The sequence below is a fragment of the Bactrocera oleae genome, chromosome 4 (genome assembly GCF_042242935.1).
Source record: "Bactrocera oleae isolate idBacOlea1 chromosome 4, idBacOlea1, whole genome shotgun sequence".
Classification (NCBI taxonomy): domain Eukaryota; kingdom Metazoa; phylum Arthropoda; class Insecta; order Diptera; family Tephritidae; genus Bactrocera; species Bactrocera oleae.
The window spans coordinates 58,985,949-59,005,282 of NC_091538.1; the positions used below are offsets into that span (position 1 = coordinate 58,985,949).

The 19,334-nt window shown below is 32.9% G+C and overlaps 2 protein-coding genes across 3 annotated transcripts in view; one reads left to right on the forward strand and one right to left on the reverse strand.

The window, feature by feature from the left end:
- The window catches only part of LOC106624889 (endoplasmic reticulum metallopeptidase 1), a 29,803-nt gene extending 27,597 nt beyond the window's left edge, over positions 1 to 2,206 (reverse strand). The window contains exon 1 of one of the 2 annotated variants that reach the window (XM_036362994.2): positions 2,020 to 2,206. The gene's annotated coding sequence lies outside the window, so the exon portion shown is untranslated. Of the gene's footprint in view, positions 1 to 1,528 lie in introns of both variants that reach the window. The other variant, XM_036362993.2, reaches the window with a different exon arrangement.
- Positions 2,207 to 7,216: 5,010 nt separating this feature from the next.
- LOC106622277 (endoplasmic reticulum metallopeptidase 1) lies at positions 7,217 to 17,984 on the forward strand. Its single transcript, XM_070108055.1, has 13 exons — positions 7,217 to 7,429; positions 9,462 to 9,879; positions 13,671 to 14,338; positions 14,402 to 14,604; positions 14,673 to 14,827; positions 14,894 to 15,277; positions 15,348 to 15,528; positions 16,427 to 16,611; positions 16,705 to 16,848; positions 16,914 to 17,013; positions 17,074 to 17,176; positions 17,259 to 17,550; positions 17,624 to 17,984. Exons 2-13 carry the CDS (start codon positions 9,874 to 9,876, stop codon positions 17,783 to 17,785), a joined length of 2,583 nt encoding a protein of 860 aa, XP_069964156.1. The 5' UTR covers positions 7,217 to 7,429; positions 9,462 to 9,873; the 3' UTR covers positions 17,786 to 17,984.
- The last annotated feature ends 1,350 nt before the right edge of the window (positions 17,985 to 19,334 follow it).

Here is a 19,334-nt window from a genome sequence, read left to right on the forward strand (position 1 = left end):
AATCTGCAATGAGTTCCAGGATATAGTGATATCCCTGGTAACTGTGAAGCAGATGAACTAGAAAGAGCCGGCACTACCCCTACAATTAGACTCCGGAAAAGAGGGAATTTATATGCCTCTGACCACTTGTAGATTTTAATCGACAAACATATCGGTAAGTATCGGTGAAGTGATTTACTCAACAAGCAGGCAAATGTGGCATGATTAGAATTTGGGCCGTACATGACTACTATTGAAATTTCGAAAGGAATGGCATAAGAACTCTAATTGGCAGATAAGCCAGCAGACTAAAAACACCATATAAGACTATTGTAGAAGCTGAGGTAGAAGAAGAAGAGAATATCATCTATGCTTATGCAATGCTTTATAGATTAATGATTAAAAGAACGTTCTGTGAAATCACATAGCAGAAAAGTAAAACTATAAAAGCTTTTACTGCTAGCAAGCCACTCCTATCATCACCAAAGGAATTCCCAGCAAATCTAAGACTCAAAAAGCCCATCGTTTCTTGAAATTTTTTGTTCTTACTCATTGTTTTTCAATTACTATATCGTGACGTATCATAAATACGGTTTTTAATTCCGTAGAACGTTTTATAGAATCTTTTTTAAAAGAAATTCATTGGTTGATTACAATATAAATAGTGCAAAAACAAGTTTTTTCTGGAAATTGGATAAATTTTGTTCGAGAGTTTGAATGCTAAGTAAAAATAATAATAATTCTTCCGTTTTTCGAAGTTGACCCCCGAAATCCAAATATTTGTATACAAATTTAGAAATTAGGGTTTTTCAAAAACATTATTTTTAATTACAGTAAGCAGTTGCAAAAAAATTTAAAATATGGATCGAATGTACTTTTATCACTTCTATTAATGTTACAGCTATAACATATTTAAAACAATTAAAATTTTTTCATTTCAAAAACACTGTCTCAATGATGTTGACCACTAGTAACATTTGGTTTATAAGCTTGACCGAAAATGTTAGAAATAGAGGTCAACGTGGATGATTTTTTGGAAACTTAATGCTGTAATTACTTATGATGTCTTCAATAAGTCCAATCTCAAAATTCGAAGATAATAAGAGGCTTGATATTGAATACTAATTTCTAAAAACGGAGAAAAAACTTTTTTTTCAATCTTTCCAAAAAGTTTGGTTTCGCCAGGCAAACTGTCCGGATCAAATTTGATTTTAAGTGTACACTATTGTTTTGTTTTTCAGTACAGCATATTTTTGTTACATAATGTGAAAATTTTAATCACTCCTGTTTCAACAAGCTCTTATTATATTCTGCTAATTGCCACTCTTTGGAAGGCAATTTCGAAAATTCCATTTAAGTACACATTCTCAACTACTAAGAAATAATAATTACTAAATTTTAATTTTACGGCAGTTGGAAAACGTTCAAAAACGTTGATCAGATTATTATTAGTATTATTATATATTTTTACTGTTGTTTTTTTTTTTCAAAAACTGTATTATTATTCTTCTTTTATTTGATTCTAAAAATATATCCTTCAAACACTTACCTAAAAAATAGCGTAATACCGTGAAAATTTAGGCTTTTTTAGCCATTAAACGCCAAAAAAACAACAACATTCACAGTAATTCCAACAAATAATTTAAATATTTATTTTATACTCAAACAAATGAAACAAAGGCACAGATATTCAGAGACGCGCACTAATAAAAATAAACACTTTTTTCGGCACTTCGTAGAAAAACTTTTTCGGCAGCTTTTGGTTGCTATTTTTTCACACACTAATCAGGGACAGGAGCTGTGGCTGTCCTGCTATATGTATAATTCTTACACACAACGACAAACAGTAGTCAGAAAACAAATATTTTTAATTTTCAATAATTTGCCTAAACTCGTACTTGCCACATATTCAACACACTTTTTTTTAAAATAAAAGTCTTGCAAGTAAATGTTTGCTCATAACTATAAATTTTCCAAATATTTTAACGAACATTTTTTTGTTTTACATTAAAATGATCTTTAATCTTTTAGATAACGCACCGTGTTTTCGGTATTTGAGCACCGCGTTGCCCGGCGTTTTCTTCGTATCTGCAGAAGCTGGATGCAGCCGTCAAGCTGCTAAGCAACCAGTAGATGCTAAATGCTGAGTTAGCGATGCTAAGATCAGAAGCAACGCCAGAAGTGATCAACAGTGAGAGCGACAGCGCGCTCAGCAACAAATTCAACAGAGCGACAAGTGCTCTGCGCGCATTTGTGATATGTGGTGAAGATCACTTGTTCACTGCTGGTATGCTGTACGCTCTTATTGCAATGTTTTTCTTTTTCTCTTAAACGGTATGAATGCTACTCTTTACACAAAGCTAACAAGTCGCGAAAGGATCTTCGTGGCTGTCAGCAGGATATTATCGAGAGTTCTTCTTCTTCTTACTCGTCTTCTTCTTCCTCTACTCGTTATATTAAATTAGCTTTCCGTGTTTTGTGCTCGGAAGTGTGACAACTTTCTGGCACCACGGCTACCGACTTACAATTGAACAATTTACCGCTACTGTTAATCGATTTTATAAAGGTATTGGTTAGTGAGGCTTCCTACTGATAGCGCTTAATCGAGCGATTAACATAATGATTATACATACAGCTATTATCCAAATAATAGGAGTGCTGTTGCAGACCTTCTTCTCTGCGAAGTAATTATATATTTATTGTTTTATTTTCTATTTTCATCTAATTTCCTTGAATATGTGTGCAAATCATGAAGTCTCTTAATTTTTGCCTTTGCCTTTATTTTTTTGTTCCCATTAATTTACGAATTTCTATTTTTTTATTAACTCGCGGACGAATCATTTGATTTTAAGGAAATAGGCCAGTACAGGAACTAGTTTAGTGTGATATTTTTTGGATTTTAAGAAAAAATTTACCACATTAATGTATATATTTTTTGTACCATCAGAAAGTAGAGACTTTAATAAACATAAAGTCTACTGACTTTTTAAAAAAATCTGATATTCTGACGAGCGAATTTTCAATTGAAAAATAGGGGTTTTTCGATATTGAGTAAAAATAAAGAGCAAAGCCACATATTTAAAATCATACATAATAAAACACAGTGTATTTGGGATATAAAAAGATAAGTTTACACCAAATTTCTTGTAGTACAAGATACAAATCAAAAACCCAAAAACTTGTTTATTTGAAATTTTCACATAAATTTTGAGGTTATGTGAAAAAAGTGTTAATAAAAAAGTTGTAGATCTTTTTATTACCTATTAATTTTAATTCAATAATCAATTTTAAGTGAAAAAACGAAGAATGTACAAAATTTTATCCAGAGCGAAGTTTCGATGCTACGAAATGCTGTTAAATATGCACCAAGACCCGAAACCGAGGCGATCGACTACGAGTAACATCAAAAAAACTTGCTATTAGTAAAACTTGATAAACAAGGCCACAACTTTTCTCAATTAAAACAAAAAGAAGAGATGACCTAAGCGTTGGTTCAACTATCCAAACTATTAGCCGACCAATTAATTATAGCCCGAGGAAAATTCATACAAAGAAACACCATTAGCGTTAGCTGGTCACAATCTAAAATTCTTCTGTTTTGATGTTCTGTTTGTTCGTCAGTATATGAAAATACCATAATAGTTTCCTACAACGGCGTATAATCAGTACCCTGATTCAAGGATGTTGTGGATCGGCCCGGTTATGTTAAAATTTTCTCGGAAACTATGCTAACCCATGCGATGCAATTCTATTGGTTAGGATCTTCCAGCAAGATATTGACCCAAAGCTTACAAAGAAAGCGGGAAACAAGTGGTTTCTTGTGACTCGCCCAGTATTCCGATCTCAATCTGGGCGAAAATATATATATGAATAGACATAAAAAGCAAATCGCTATTAAGACTCTCACAAATATAAACGAGCTTTGGGAGACAAGCTTCTAGTTCAATTCGCCCACAAAGCCGTAAAAAATTGGTGGCATCAATGTCCAGCCGCTGTCGAAACAATCAAGTCACTTACAAAATTGTTTTTTCTACATTATCCATGAAAGCAATTTGCACTCCTATTATTTTGATAACAGCTGTACATACATATTTAGTTCCTGCGCCAGTAGCAAGAGGCGCAGAAGTATGAGAGGAGCATTATGCGGCATTTAATTATAGTAGAAGACGAAAATTGAACAAAAAACAATTAATATCGCTTATTACGCTTATAAAGATTGTCACGCACAATTTCCTGTTTCTGCAATTAAAACAACAAAGACTACTAGTGCAATAAACGCAAGAAATTGAAAATAGTAGTATGAATTTTTTAAAAGCAGTTTATATATCTACACCGAAGCACATATTTATGTATGTGTATGTACGAGTACTTATAGCTAAATTTTTGGAGTATACAAAACCCGAAATATATTCGTAAAATTAACGAATGACTTCATGAACTTATGTAGACATAAGTACATACATATATAATAAATGTTTTATAGTAGCCGGAAGAGAATAAATTTCAAGAGCCGAGCTGTCGTTTTCATATAAATAGAGGGTGTCTCTATATGTTATTGCAAAAAATAAACGTTTATATTTATACTCCGAACATTATATATTAAATTTGCCAAGAAGTTTTGTATATGGTATATGCGAACTAGTCGCTATGTTTTTAAAATATCGATAAGAAATTTTTCACACGTCCCCAAAAAGCTGCGTATTATTATAATATTATATATCGGACCACTTGGGATATAACTGTCATACAATCTGATTGATCAAAATTAAGTTCTTACATGAAAAACTTTTTTTTTTTATTTGACAAGTTATATTTATGAAAGTTGGCATAGAATAACCGAAACTGAAAAATCCCTAATTCGCTGAAATCACTGAAGGCCATCATAGCTGAGATTTACAGCAAGTATATGAAAAATTGGATAAGCGTTGCTATATTTGTATAGCTCAAAAGAAGCCTATTTTGAAGACAATAACAAAGATTTGTATTTAAATGCTTGAAAATGTAGTTTTTTTTTGTTACACCGGGTCAGATCAGGTGGTAAAATACTTTTGTTTCCACATTTTGGAACACCCTATAAAAGTAAAAGATGGCAATTGGATTAAAGTTATAAAGTTTGAAAAGTCGATACCAAATTACAATTTTTATTGACTTTTTTATCATAAACCAAATAAATTGATTGCCAGGGTCTACGAAGACGTACTTGCTATTCGAAGAAAAATTGCGATCATAAAAGACATGGATATATCAAACAACCCTCATAATGATAAAATTAAATTTAAGGAATATACATTTATATAGCGCCTTGATAATATATTTGTTGTTAATCACTTTTGAATAAATTTTACCTTTTGGCCCAACTCTCCAAATTAAATTTCTCTCTTAAGTAAACAAAAAAAAGCACAAAACATTATCAAATAATTATAAGCCAGCTCACTTATAAAGGCTTGCGGCTTTCAAATACATATATTTATATTCCTCTTAAGCTGTTATGTTATATTGAATCCAAGCAATGACCAATAATTGAGCGAGCAACAAAAATAAATAAACAAAAATTTAACCAAATGCATTCAACCGCAACGGATGGTTGAATGTTTAATTTAATTTACAAGCAAAATAAAACGTACTTTAATGTCACTTTGCAAATAACTGAACTATTTACCCATCGCTGTCAGTAAGTGCTCCGATTACTATGAGAGTTACAGTGTGTTATTTTATAATTTGTCAGAAATTTTCTCTTGTCTTAACTTTGGACTGTTCGACCTCTTTATGATATATTAGACTAAGTTAAATGCTGTTGCGGATGTAGTATGACCACGTTTCAAAAACAAAATGTTCGTTAAGCAATTTGAAGCTTTTCTGAATACACTGAAGTCAGAAGAAATTAAGTACTAAGTCTCCCAAGTGGGCTTCTCCATTAAACAGCAATTCCATAAACCTTCTAGTGGACAGCCAAGGCACCACTAAATTTCACTGTGTCGGGTTATGCAAGCAGGCAAAAACTAGACTCTCCTTGGCAGCTTCTCTTAAGATTCCAATTTCAGAAAATTGGACAAAGGGATTCGGCGGAGGGCAGAGCATGCGCAGGGACACTGGAACAGTATCTTTGCGAATGCCCAGCCTTGAGCCGGATGAGACGGGATATATTCCACGGCACCCAATGCTCAATGTTTCTTACCAAATCCATTGAATTGCTCGATAAGGCTTAATTCGCTTACCACCAGGGATTGTCTCTGTCATAATACTAGTTAAAGCAGTTCAGAAACAGTACATGTATAGTTCTTCTATCGCAGATGAGTAAAGACCTCACAATTTTTTCTTCTTTGTTTGCCGCATACGTCGAGATTCAGCTTCAGTTTAAAATAGTTTACTACAAAGAGAGGATATAAGTTTGATTTCAAGATTGATTAAATTTTTTTCCGTTACCAAAGGTTCTAAGCTAATCGAAATTATCATTAAGATTGGCATAGAAACCCTGAGATACTCTGGTTCTCTTATCACTTTGTAGAAATAATATACTTGTATACCTATGCTTACTCCATATATTGTACACAGGTTTTAAAGTGGACTGCGCACTGCACTATAGGCTTAAAAGCATTGGACTCATAAAGAATTTAAGCTATGAGAACTTTAACCTAAACAATTTCACATAGAATATTTAATGAGCTACTATTTTTTTCTCTGCTGCATTTGCTCACTAACAGACCACTGTGCGGCATTTAATTTCAGAGTAATTTACACAGCCGCTATTTGATGTGCAGTGAACATTGAAATTTGATTGCACAAACAAATGTAAATCGAAAATTTTCGAAATAAATGTCAAAAATAAACAACAACAAATGGCGATATAAACAAAAGCACCAAACGAACGATGATGCAACAATACTAATTGTGGGTGGGAAGAGGATTGGTCAGTTCGCGGGCAAGCCGGTCGAGAATTCAATTGAAATAAATACTTAGGAAAACAACAAACAGCGGAAAATCAATGCGAAATTTTAATAAAAAGAATCTAAACAAGTGCAACGTAAACATGTGGGGAGTGGCTGACTCAATTTACAAACGAATGGCAGTGAATACAATTGTCGCACGTTCGCAGTAATGAGCGACCCCTAATTGTGAATATTCTTCGACGTTGAAAAGTACATACATCTGTAGATAGATAGATGTATGAGTCTGCAGAGCAAGCGAATTGTGGCGTTGATGAGTGTAGCGCCTTTCTATCAGCCACTAGCTTCACACAGTCAGTGCAAAAACGCGCATTACAACGAAAGGTTTATGCAGCGCTGTATAAATTCCAACGATACTCTCCTACATAAGTATATATCAGTGTGGTGGTAGAAGAAATAATAAATGGTGACAAAAACGAAAGAAACTTAAAATAAAAACATTTAAATATTGCGAGCCTCTAAAAAAATTTATATAGAAAGACAAAAACTCAGAATGAGAAATTGAAGTCGGTAAAAAATCTACGTTTCCCAAGCAAATTAAAAACTATATCAACTTTATTTTACTTTTAATTTATGTGAAAATGATAGTTAACGATGGAAGATGAGTTTTTTAAAATTATAAAATAGTTTTGAAAATTTTTAAAGGATATACGAAAAAATTTAGAAAACACTTTAAGAGGTGTTTTATATATAATATATTTAACACAATTTCTGTAGTAACAATTAAACAAAATGCAAAATTTCTGATCAACCACAAAAACTGTATAAGCTGATATGACAGAACACCGTTAGGAATTAAACAAAAATCTTGGAAAGTTTTTATACATATAATTAAATATACACTCAGACTAATTTGGCTGCTCGTTTGCGCGCGCAAACGGAAACATTAACAATACCCAAAACATTAACCAAAATGTCTTAAGTCGATCTATAAGACATGTTGATACCCTCTGCTATCTCTCCGATGCCAACACGACGATTTTCAAGCACTGTTTTTTAACTTGTATAATAATAATGTAAGATGAAGTTATTTAACTCATAAATATGCGCTGTGATATATGATAAGTTCTGTATAGCAAAATATTTCAAGTAACTTTAGATTACATGCTACCCAGAACTATAGTTTCAATTATAAACTCAAATATAATATAATATTTTTATCTTTATAGACCATACATTTGCGGAACAAACGCAATATTTTTATTAACTTATCGACTTACGAAAGATCTTAAAGTCGTGATCTTGTAAATATTCACCTTGTTGTATGATAACATTATAAGTAGAACACTATCAGTGGTGCTTATTAAGTTTCAGTGGTGCTTATTAAGTTTATAAGTATCTTCTTTGAGACATTTTATAGCCTCTGAAGAAGTTTAAAGCAATTCTAGCTGCTTTGGTAAATAATTATTTATTAATTACAAAGCCACTGGCGACAACTATTTATGATTCTACATGCAATAATTTTACTAACTCATATCTCTAACAAGACATATAACTGAGAAAAGAAAAATATTTGCGTTACTCATAAAGATAAACGTTAACGTTATTTATATCGTAAAATAAAATCACAATAAAAAACTAAAATAAAATCGCGAAATTTTAAAATCTTTCTATTGAATTACCCACTAGAACGACGTAGAGATTCGGTTATAAGAAGTAATTTTTTTTGCCAGATAATATTTATAACATGAAGAATTTATACAATTTCGATTAATAAATCAATGATGTATAAATTACTTTAGCAGCGAAGTCACAGTCTGGAGTATTTGATTAAAATAATATAACAATTATATTAACAGACAATATATAGTAATAAGCACATATGTATATAAATTCATTAGAAGGTTTAACATATATATTTTAGCAGAATTTATATCCCTTTGTTTTGTAAATATTCCCACTGAAATAATATAACGCTGCCTACAATTAGGCGCATTTCGCTTATATTTACCTTAGACACGCTCCTAAAATCATTAACACCAGATGATTAAGCTTTTCGAAGATAAAATAAAAACAGTCATTCGACTTTTTGCAAAATAATTTTTATTCACAAAATGTTTTAAAAAATAGTTTAAGTATAAAAAATAATTACATAGTATTGTTTAAAAAAACAACGCTTCCAACGAATTTCATAAGCAACGAGTATAATACCTATATCTAAGACATTATAAACATTTTATGGATATTCATAAATGTAACTACATATGTATGTGCATAGCTCTATAAAAACACAATATTGCAGATAATAATAGTTATAAAAAAATCAATACTATCATACAGTAATTTACGCTCATAAAAAATTTAGGAATGAAACAGAAATATGGATTTGAACATTGTTGTATGTTGGCGTTTTATCACTTCAGATATCGAAATTTTTAGATAATTGTTGTTATTTTTTTTACAATCACCAAACACCATATTAAAAACGACAAAAGACTGTATTTACCGACGAAGCATATATACATACAATTATACATACAAATTTATGATCATTTATACATGTGTTATTTTTCCAAATCAATTATTATTTGAGCTTAGTACGAGTGAATCAAAACTTCAATTCGATGCGAAAGTCGGTGGTTGAAAGACGTTAAACTAGTGAAGTCGCAAATCAAAACAGCGTTACGCGGAAGTGGAAAGTGAAAAATCAAAGCCGAAAGATTTACAAAGCCTGTAGATCGTACAGGATCTCAGGTCATTTGTGTGGAATAGCTAATATTCTGAAACCAAATGGAAAATACGAAAAATTTGTGAACAAGGATAACGATAAATAGTGCATGTTTTTAGATTGTGTTTTACTATGCATGTTTATATGGAATACTTTTATAAAAAAGTTTAACGAAACTTTGTAAAATTGTTCAAACTATATTTACCCAATTTGTGTGATTTGGTGAAATTGTAAAGAAACATTTGCTGTTGCCGCTTACGTTTTTGCAGCTTTAAGGCAAAAATGGGTGTAAGTATAATAATTAAAAATTGAAGTTTTTTAAAATTTAAAACATGTATGGTAATTTTATTTTATTGTGAGATTATAAAAAATAATAATGAACAAAAGTAGAATATAAACAAGAAATTACGTGAACTTCACCTACTTCACAGGTGCATTTTTATGGCATAAAAAAGTTTAAAGATTTTTGTTTTGATTTTGATTCAGGTATATCTGTATATTCGGAGATTGTGGATTGTTTCCGGCAATAATCTATGCCAAATTTCGTGCAGATATCTTGCCAAATAATATAGTTTTCCATACAAGGATTTGATTTTGTTCGGTCAGTTTATAGGCCAGCTATATACTATAGTGATCCGATCTGAACAATATATTTGGAGATTGTAGCATTGTTTACGGCAAAAAGCAATGACAAACCTCGTGGTGGTATGTTTCCAAATAAAAAAGCTTTCTATACAATAACTTGATTTTGATCAGCCATCAGCTGAGGCAGCTATGTATATCCTATAGTAGTTCAACAACATGTTCGGATATTGTAGTATTGCTTTGACTAATAAATCGTGCCGAATTTCGTGAAGATATCTTGTCAAATAAATCGACTCAGCTCGTCACGCTTATATATTATATATACCATATAGAGTCTTTGACGTTTCCATTTAGGTGGTACAAACTTTGTGGCAAACTTAATATATCCTGTTCAGATAGAAAAATAATTATATTCCTGACAACTATTTTTTTCTGTCTAACTTAATCGGATTGGGAAATTTGTCCATTTTAAGTTTTTTATTTAAAATTTATCCAAACGTTTTATTCCACATGACCGTTTCAAAGACCATATGTAACATATGCACCTACATAGTAATGGTAAGACATCCCTAACATAAACAATATGGATTTATGTGACTAAAATATAGTCTAAGAGTATAGTTTAAGAGACTATTGTAAGAATCAATTCATATACCAAAGCATTTCTCTAATCGCTGAAGATATACCCTTTCCTACCTAATTTTCTGCTTTAAATAAAATATATTCTATTCAAAAGCTGTCCCTGATTGTTTTACCTTTAGTGACAATATGTTAGTCTGTAATTACAAATCAAAACAGAAAGAAAATGTAGGTATAAATGCAAAGCAAAACTCTTACAATTTATAATAAGTCGAATTTTAAGAAAATCTGAAATATTTTAAAAGTAATTAAAATAATTTCATGACAATGCAAATATTTTATCGATTATTTTTGCGCTTCATTGAGCCGTACAAATAATTATCATATAATGCAGCAGATCACTAATCAAAGTCACTGACTATTAAATGTACTTGTGAGTAGTATATTATGGCTCCATATTATAAAAACACAATATATACATACAAAAAACTTTCGTTAAAATAATTGCCAATATTTAATGGCCTTTGGCGGCAACAAATGCTCGTGCAAAAACAAGCAAACTTTAAAGATGTCAACTTCAAAGAAAAGAGCTAATCAATATTGGTTTGTTTAAAGACACGCTGCACTGAATTATTATAGTATTTATTTACAACAATAAAACTTATCTCTTGTCCCCACATATTTGACCACAGAAATATTGCACGCGTTTGAGCACGTTGCCGTCGCCCATTATTGTTGACCGTTGATTAGATTAGCAAGCAATTAATTAATCATTTAAAGGATTAATTGCTTTAATTACTTTGTATTATTGTTGTTGCTATGGTTCGAGTGCTTAGCAATTATTTGCTTGAACCACTGATTCCAGCCATATTTTGAGACATAAATACAAATAATAATTACATAATCGTAATCGTAGTCATACTTGATAATATACAAAAGTATGTATGCACTCAGAAGAATCAGCTAAGCTGAAATAATCGCTCCAAGCAAATTTAATGATTATGTTTATGGTAATTGTGAAAAATTATTGTGAAAGGTTATGCTCAGATCTTTCTACAACATTTTGCAAGAAACTCGCTGTTAAAATTTTGATACCCGTAATCTATTGCAAATATGTGACCTTGATAAATAAAGACAACTTGTTTTTTACTTTTGGAATACAGAACCGTATAAATAATAACACTAAACATTGCATACAAATAGGGTTGTTGCCTGGCTTAAAGTATGGAAAAGACCTCTACCAAAATATATTAACACGTTCCAAATCATACCTAAGAATATAAAGTTTATATAATCGGATTCAATACTAATATATACTCTAAACAAGAATTTTTACCGATTCAAAACTCTCTCCAACTATTTGGGTAATAGTTTATGGTACTACAACCATCCGCAACCGTTTTTATTAATAGTTAAAATCTAGCACTGGAGCAGTGGCAGTAATTTGGCATAATTGCTATTTCAGTACTCGAATGTTTTTTCTTTGGAATTTTGAGATATCTTTGCCAACATATTAGAATATCCCCCTCAAAAAATAACAGCCAAGTTATTGACATATTAAAAACTGTTATAAAATGTTGCCTACAATTAGAAGCAAGATAAAAATAGCTACACTACTGAAAACTGATGGCTATCAGAAAGAAGATAAGTGCGAAAATTAAGTGTTCTATATGTATGTACATTATATATAGAGGAGTAACACACATAACGAAATATTAAATAAATGTAGTTTTAAAAAATTAAAAAACACGCTTTTAAACCACTTCAAACTAAATTTTGTTATTCAAATGGCAGCATTGATCGTTCATGCTTTTAGCTGTATAGCTTTAGGGGCATTTTAGGATAGTAGATGGATGTATTTGGTTAATACCTGCTTTTAGCTCCATAGTGGTGTAGTCGTTGTACGATTTCGTCCATTTTTAAAGTGTGTGATAGGAATGGGTAACCTCACATACCAAATTTGGTTGACATTATTTCGATAGATTCTGAAATATAGGATTTCACTTAAAGGTTGATGCTGCCACGCCCATTTTTCAATTTTTACACCTCTTCCTATAAAGCTCTTCCCTACCATCTTGATTGTAAACTTTAATTTTAATTTATGGCGCATTTATTTCGTCAGTTATTGCACTTATAGTATATTTTAACATAACTGTTATATAGGGAATGGGCGTGGTTATTATTATATATTATGAAATTTGCTTGAGTTAGCTTTAGCGGTTTGGAAGATATATATATAAGTACATTAAACCAATTAAGGATAGGTTACGCCCATCTTTAAAATAATGGGAAACTGTTATCAAAAATTGTTGCATTGTCATCGGTTCTTGACACGTCTGCAAAGTTTCAAGTTGGTCGGACTTCTGGAAACCGGTGAAAATTGAGCTCTCCATTCCATTACATACATACAACCCAAGCTAATAAAAGCGTATTAAAAACTAATTAAACAAGAAAAGGTGTTAACTTCGTTTGGACCGAAGCTATAATACCATTCACAAATTACAAAAAATACACTTGAATCCAATTAATTTGTATGGCAGCTATATACTATAGTGGTCCGATATCGGCCGTTCGGATAAATGCGCAACTTCTTAGTAAGAAAAGGATAGGTGCAAAATTTCAGATCGATAGCTTAAAGACTGAGGCCTGGTTTGTATATATACAGACAGACGGACAAACAAACGTACATGGCTAAATCAACTCAGCTCATCATTTTGATCATTTATGTATTATATATATTTTAAAGGGTCTCCGACGTTTCCTCAAGGTGTTACATCATATACCCTGTTCAGGGTATAATAACTTTTTGTTAACGGTTATTAACTACCGCAAAATATTATTATAAATTAATTATAACCTTGAAATATGTTAATTATAAACAAATAATTTACAAAATTCTCTCCTAATAATTCTAGTTCAAATCAAAGTATCATATCGATGTTGATTTTGAGGTGCCAAAAAAACTCAACTGGTATTATGCGCCACTTTTCACCGCTTTTTGGTTGATACTTTACCTGAGCATAGTTCTCACACAAGTTGTACGTCTACCCACACCGCTCACACTTAAAGATGAGGCCACAAATCCCGACTCATATATAGCTGAACGTGCCGAACAAATTCTAGTCAACTTAGGACGTCTCGGTCCTAAGGTGGTGGGAAGTGAAGCGAACGAGGTAAAAGCTGTTGAGCTTCTAGTCGGCGAAATTAATAAAGTTAAGGAACAAATGAGCGATTACTTCGAACTCGAAATCGATGTACAAGTAGTTACCGGTTCATATATTCATTGGACCATGTTGAATATGTATCAGGGTGTACAAAATGTGGTCGCCAAATTGAGTGCGAAAAACAATACAAGCGAAAATTATCTACTCATAAATTCGCACTTTGACAGCGTGCCTGGTAGTCCGGGTGCTGGTGATGATAATTCGATGGTGACAACAATGCTAGAGGTGTTGCGTGTTATCGCCAAATCAAGTGGACCCCTTCAAAATCCCATTGTGTTTCTTTTCAATGGTGCCGAAGAGAATCCGCTGCAAGCATCACATGGATTTATAACACAGCATAAGTGGGCTCAAAATTGCAAGTGAGTAGAGTGAAGTAGAAAAAATATATTGTTGCTATTTTCTAATCATACATACTCCCACAGAGCTCTCATCAATTTGGATGCTGCCGGTTCAGGAGGTCGCGACATACTATTCCAGTCCGGACCCGGCAATCCATGGCTCATGAACTATTATCGGAGAGTGCCACATCCCTTCGCAAATACCCTGGCAGAGGAGCTATTTCAGAATAACTTCATACCATCCGATACAGACTTTCGAATTTTTCGTGATTACGGCGGTGTGCCGGGTAAGCAATCACTAGAACTACCTAACCGGTAATTTTTGTAAATATTTCATTTTTTCTAAATTGTTTAGGTTTGGATATGGCTTATACCTACAATGGTTATGTCTATCACACGGAATTCGATCGTTTCAATATCCTGCCGAAAGGTTCACTACAAAATACAGGCGACAATGTCTTACATCTAGCTAGATCTATAGCTAACGCACCGGAAATGTTAAATCCAACAGTAAGTCCGCATAATAAAAAGCATTATCTCTCTACATAATTCTTCTCGCTCGTAACTCTCACTTAGGGCTATGAATCTGGGCATGTTATTTTCTATGATTTTCTCGGTTGGTTTATACTATATTACTCACTGAACACCAGTATCATTGTCAACAGCGTTGTGTGTGTGATAGCTGTATGTGCCATCGGTGTGTCGCTCTTCTTCATGTCAGCACGTTCGGGTCTTGGCTGGTTGGCTGTCATTCGGCGTTACGCTCTCGTGTTTGCCATACAATTATTCTCACTCTCAATAGGTGCCTTTATTGCCTTAATTATTGCAGTATTTATGGATAGTGTTGGACGCTCTATGACTTGGTTTAGTCAAACTTGGTTAATATTTGGTCTTTACTTTTGTCCAATATTTTTCTGCATGGGCATCTTTCCCGCATTATTCTTGGAGCGTACAAAGAAGGTGAGTTCTATAAGTGTTCTAGATTACTGAAATTAGAACTGTCAACCATTATTTTTCTTTTTGCTTAAAGGATCTCCTGAGTTTGGGCTTTCGCATTCAACTTTTCATGCATTCACATTGTCTAATGCTAATTTTGCTAACGATCGTCCTTACGGCATGTAATGTGCGTTCGGCTTTCATGTGCATGCTGGCTGTATTATTCGACATAACAGCTCTCATCATTAACTTGATAACGAAATGGCATCGTAGAGGTAAGCAAATGTGGAGAAAATTAACGAAGAGCAGAAACTGGAGAGACAAACTTATTTATTATTGAATATTTGAGAGACCTATTTTAAGAACTTTAAGGATTTTTTAAAATAATAATTGTCTCCGTAAATTATTTTTCTGAAAAGTTTTGTTATCGTGAAATTGTATGCGTTCTGTAGATCACATAAAATTCCTGTTTCCAAAGTCATTATTTATTATTAACCAACTTCACATCGTGTCTCGTTTTTAACAAACAACGAGTAACAGAAAGTAGTAGTATAAACCCTGAAATATTGAGATTACTCTAACTGTTGGTTAATTCTTCGAATGAGTTTAAAATCTCGTTTAGGTAGAAAATGTCGGAGATCCTATAAAGTATGCTTATATAAATCAGCCGATGAGCTGTGCCGATTTAGAGACTAGTTCGTCTCTCAATTTTGAGATATCGTTCTGAAATTTTGCACCCGCTCAATTCTCCCCAAGAAGCTGTTCATTTTTTTTGAACCGCCGATATCCGACCACTATGTAATATAGCTACCATACAAACTGATCGATTATATCCTTGTATGTCATAAGAATTGCACGTGTGAAAGGTATTATAAGTTCGGCGTAGGCGAAGTTAATCACAAGGTAGATTCACCAGAGTTGTGTTACATCTATCAATATGTCATGTTCGGCTAAATGTAGTTAATATATAAAATTGGTTCTCTTTGGAGTTTTTGACAGCCGTTCCAAGAGCATAATTTGTATCTCTCATTAGGTCGAGGATACATAGTATATCAAGCCAACCGAAGTATTTTGTAAATATTTAAAATATATATTTTTAGTATCCTTCTTTTTATAAGTCATTATTACCAATATTTAAATTCATATATATATACATATTTCATCCACACGCAGCTTATTGGTTCGCCATCGCCGTTATCATATGCCAAGTGTTGCCGTTCATTTATTATACCTCAATAACATATGAAATTTACTTTACAATGATACCGATGATGGGACGCTCAGGATCTGCTACTAATCCAGATATTATAATCGCAGCTATAGCGATATTCTTTTCATACCTATTCGCCGGGTTCATAGTAAGTCTAACTCACAAACCTTACTTAGTTCTTTAAAGAAGATGCATAATATTATATGAAATTTCTTTATTTTTAACACGAATGCTGCCTTAGATACCACTCTACTTGTTCTTCCGAAAAACGCGTACGATCGCTCTTTGCTTCTTGGGTGTCACAGTATTCTTCATAATACTAGCGGTCACGCCCATTGGTTTCCCATATACACCCAAGGTAGCCGCGCAGCGTTACTCGCTACTCGTAAGTATAAATGAGAAATAAACACAAAAAACTATTATTTTATTTGTAATAAAATATTATGACAGCATGCGAAGCGTATACTACATAACGCCGACGGCACTGAACGGGTCAATGAATCAGGTGTTTATATATATTCGCAGGATCGACGTATTCACATTGTGGATGGTAAACGTTAAATTGTTTCGAAATATTATTTAGTTTATTTTTTCAATGAAAATATTTCAGACAATATTAAAAGCATTGGCGAAAAGCACAAAGTTTCTGATGTCTGCAACAATGAGATTTTCTGTGGGCTGCCAATATACAACCATCGTTGGCATCAGATGAAGTTAGTAGTCGCGCTTTAAAGTGGCATACTTCCAAAGGTTTATAACAATATGGAAAATATTTTATTTTTTTGGTTTTTACAGAGAATACAGCTTTTGGATACCCATCGATGAGCAGCCTAATATACCTGGCGAAAAGCCAACACTAACGCTCACATCCAAAACTGAAGCGGACGCATCCAATAACAGCCGTTATAGCTTTACGCTCACCGGTCCCGATCATATGACAATATTTATCGAACCGAAAGCGCCAACAAAAATTGTTAATTGGTCTTTTAACGATACAATGATTCGTGATAATTGGGAACCACCATACTTCATCTACTACTCATATGGCAAAGATAGGAGTCCCTTAGATTTCTACATTGATGTGGAGGTAATCGAACTTTTTCACTAATTGTTTTCAAATTAATTCTTAACTTAATTTTTGTTTACCTTCACACTTTTAGACTACTGACTCGAACACACAAAATTTGGAAATTGGCATAGGTGCTCATTGGATACATCAGGCGGTGGTGCGTACCGACGGATATGAAAAGTTCGTTCAAAGTTTTCCAAATTATGCCGTCGTGGCAGACTGGCCGGCTTTCTATGAAAGTTGGCTATTTTAAGGCGTTTAAGACGTTTTGGGACTGCTAGCTTTAATGTTATGTGAACTGTATTTTGTAAGAAATTCTTCAAATATGCTATTGCATGTGTATAGTAACCGTTGTTGTTGGGCACCGAAAATCATTTGTAAAGATACTCGTAGTTTATGTTTAGTTTAGTTACAAGTTTTACTAAATAAATTAAGAAAAAACGATATTAAAATTATCTTAAAAAATGTGTTCTATTTTATAATTAACATTGATTGATTGAAAATAAGAATTTAAAAAGTTTTCAAAGCGCACGACGACCACACGTAAACCTAACGACCTATAATAGGCTTTATTTCCATACTTAGCTTCGTAAACTGACAAAACGAAGTAGATTTCACTAAGTTGTAGACAAAGAACCATCTGATCACATTCAAAATAGGCTCCTTACTTAACACAAGCATTCCAATTATTAATCCAATTTTCCATACACTTGTTGCAAGCCAAGCTTCTCTTTTCGACCTCTACTCGACGTCGTTTCAGGTCTCAAGAGTCGAATCGATCCATAAGAGATGTTGAGGCCCTCTGCTATATCACACTAATGCCAACACAATGATTTTCAAGTACTGTTGCTTTAACTTTTTTGGTGTTATCGTCAGCAACAGAGGTGGATGGATGACTCGCATGAAGAAAGTTTTCCATGATTTCACGACCTTCTCTGAATACTTTGTGCCCCTCAAATACTTGTGTTCGTGATAAAGTAGACTCCTCAAAACACTTCAGCAACGTTTTCAACGATTCCGTAACCGTGTTTCCATTTCAAATACAAAATTTCTGTCACACTTTTCGTATAACAAACAAACAGCTGCCGTTCACATACTAATTAACATATGAGATCAAACTTCATTCGAACATGAAAAACGTTTTACCAATCTAGGGAAAAAAATTTGTCGATTTGGTTTGCGGGCGCAGGTTTTATGGGCCAGTCTGGGTGTAATTTAAAGCGAACATTCGTGTTTGTATTTGACTAGTGCTTTCGATCCCTCCGAGATATATCCAAAAGGCAGTATTATCCTGTTCATAATTAATGTAACATAATTAATCTCACAGATTTTAGTGTTATTTTTCTCAAAACAAAATAAAATTTTAATAAAAGCTATAGGATAAAGCAGTTTTTTATATTTTATTAGACGAAATGAAGAACCGTTTCTACAAGGTGCAAGAGACAGCTGAAGCTCCCACTTTGAAATTATAAAGATTTGCAACTTCCTTAACAACTACAAATAGTATAGCTAGTCGAACAACAAAGTCAATTATTTAGTTTGTTGAGAAAGTTATCGAACATCAAGTTGAAATACGATAAAAACTCAACTTCTGACAGGTTGAGTTGTTTTCCACTACACCGAAGTAAAAAATTTCAACTGAAGTGGAGTTGAGTTGTAAGCCGTATTAGCAGCATAATTACCTTTATTAAGCAAGTATTTTGTCCTTTCAACTCAAACCAGTAAAATTACCGTTACAAATATTGCGATCGTCACTATATGTACCTACAAGGTACAATTCAAAAGTTCCAGGACTTTTTAAA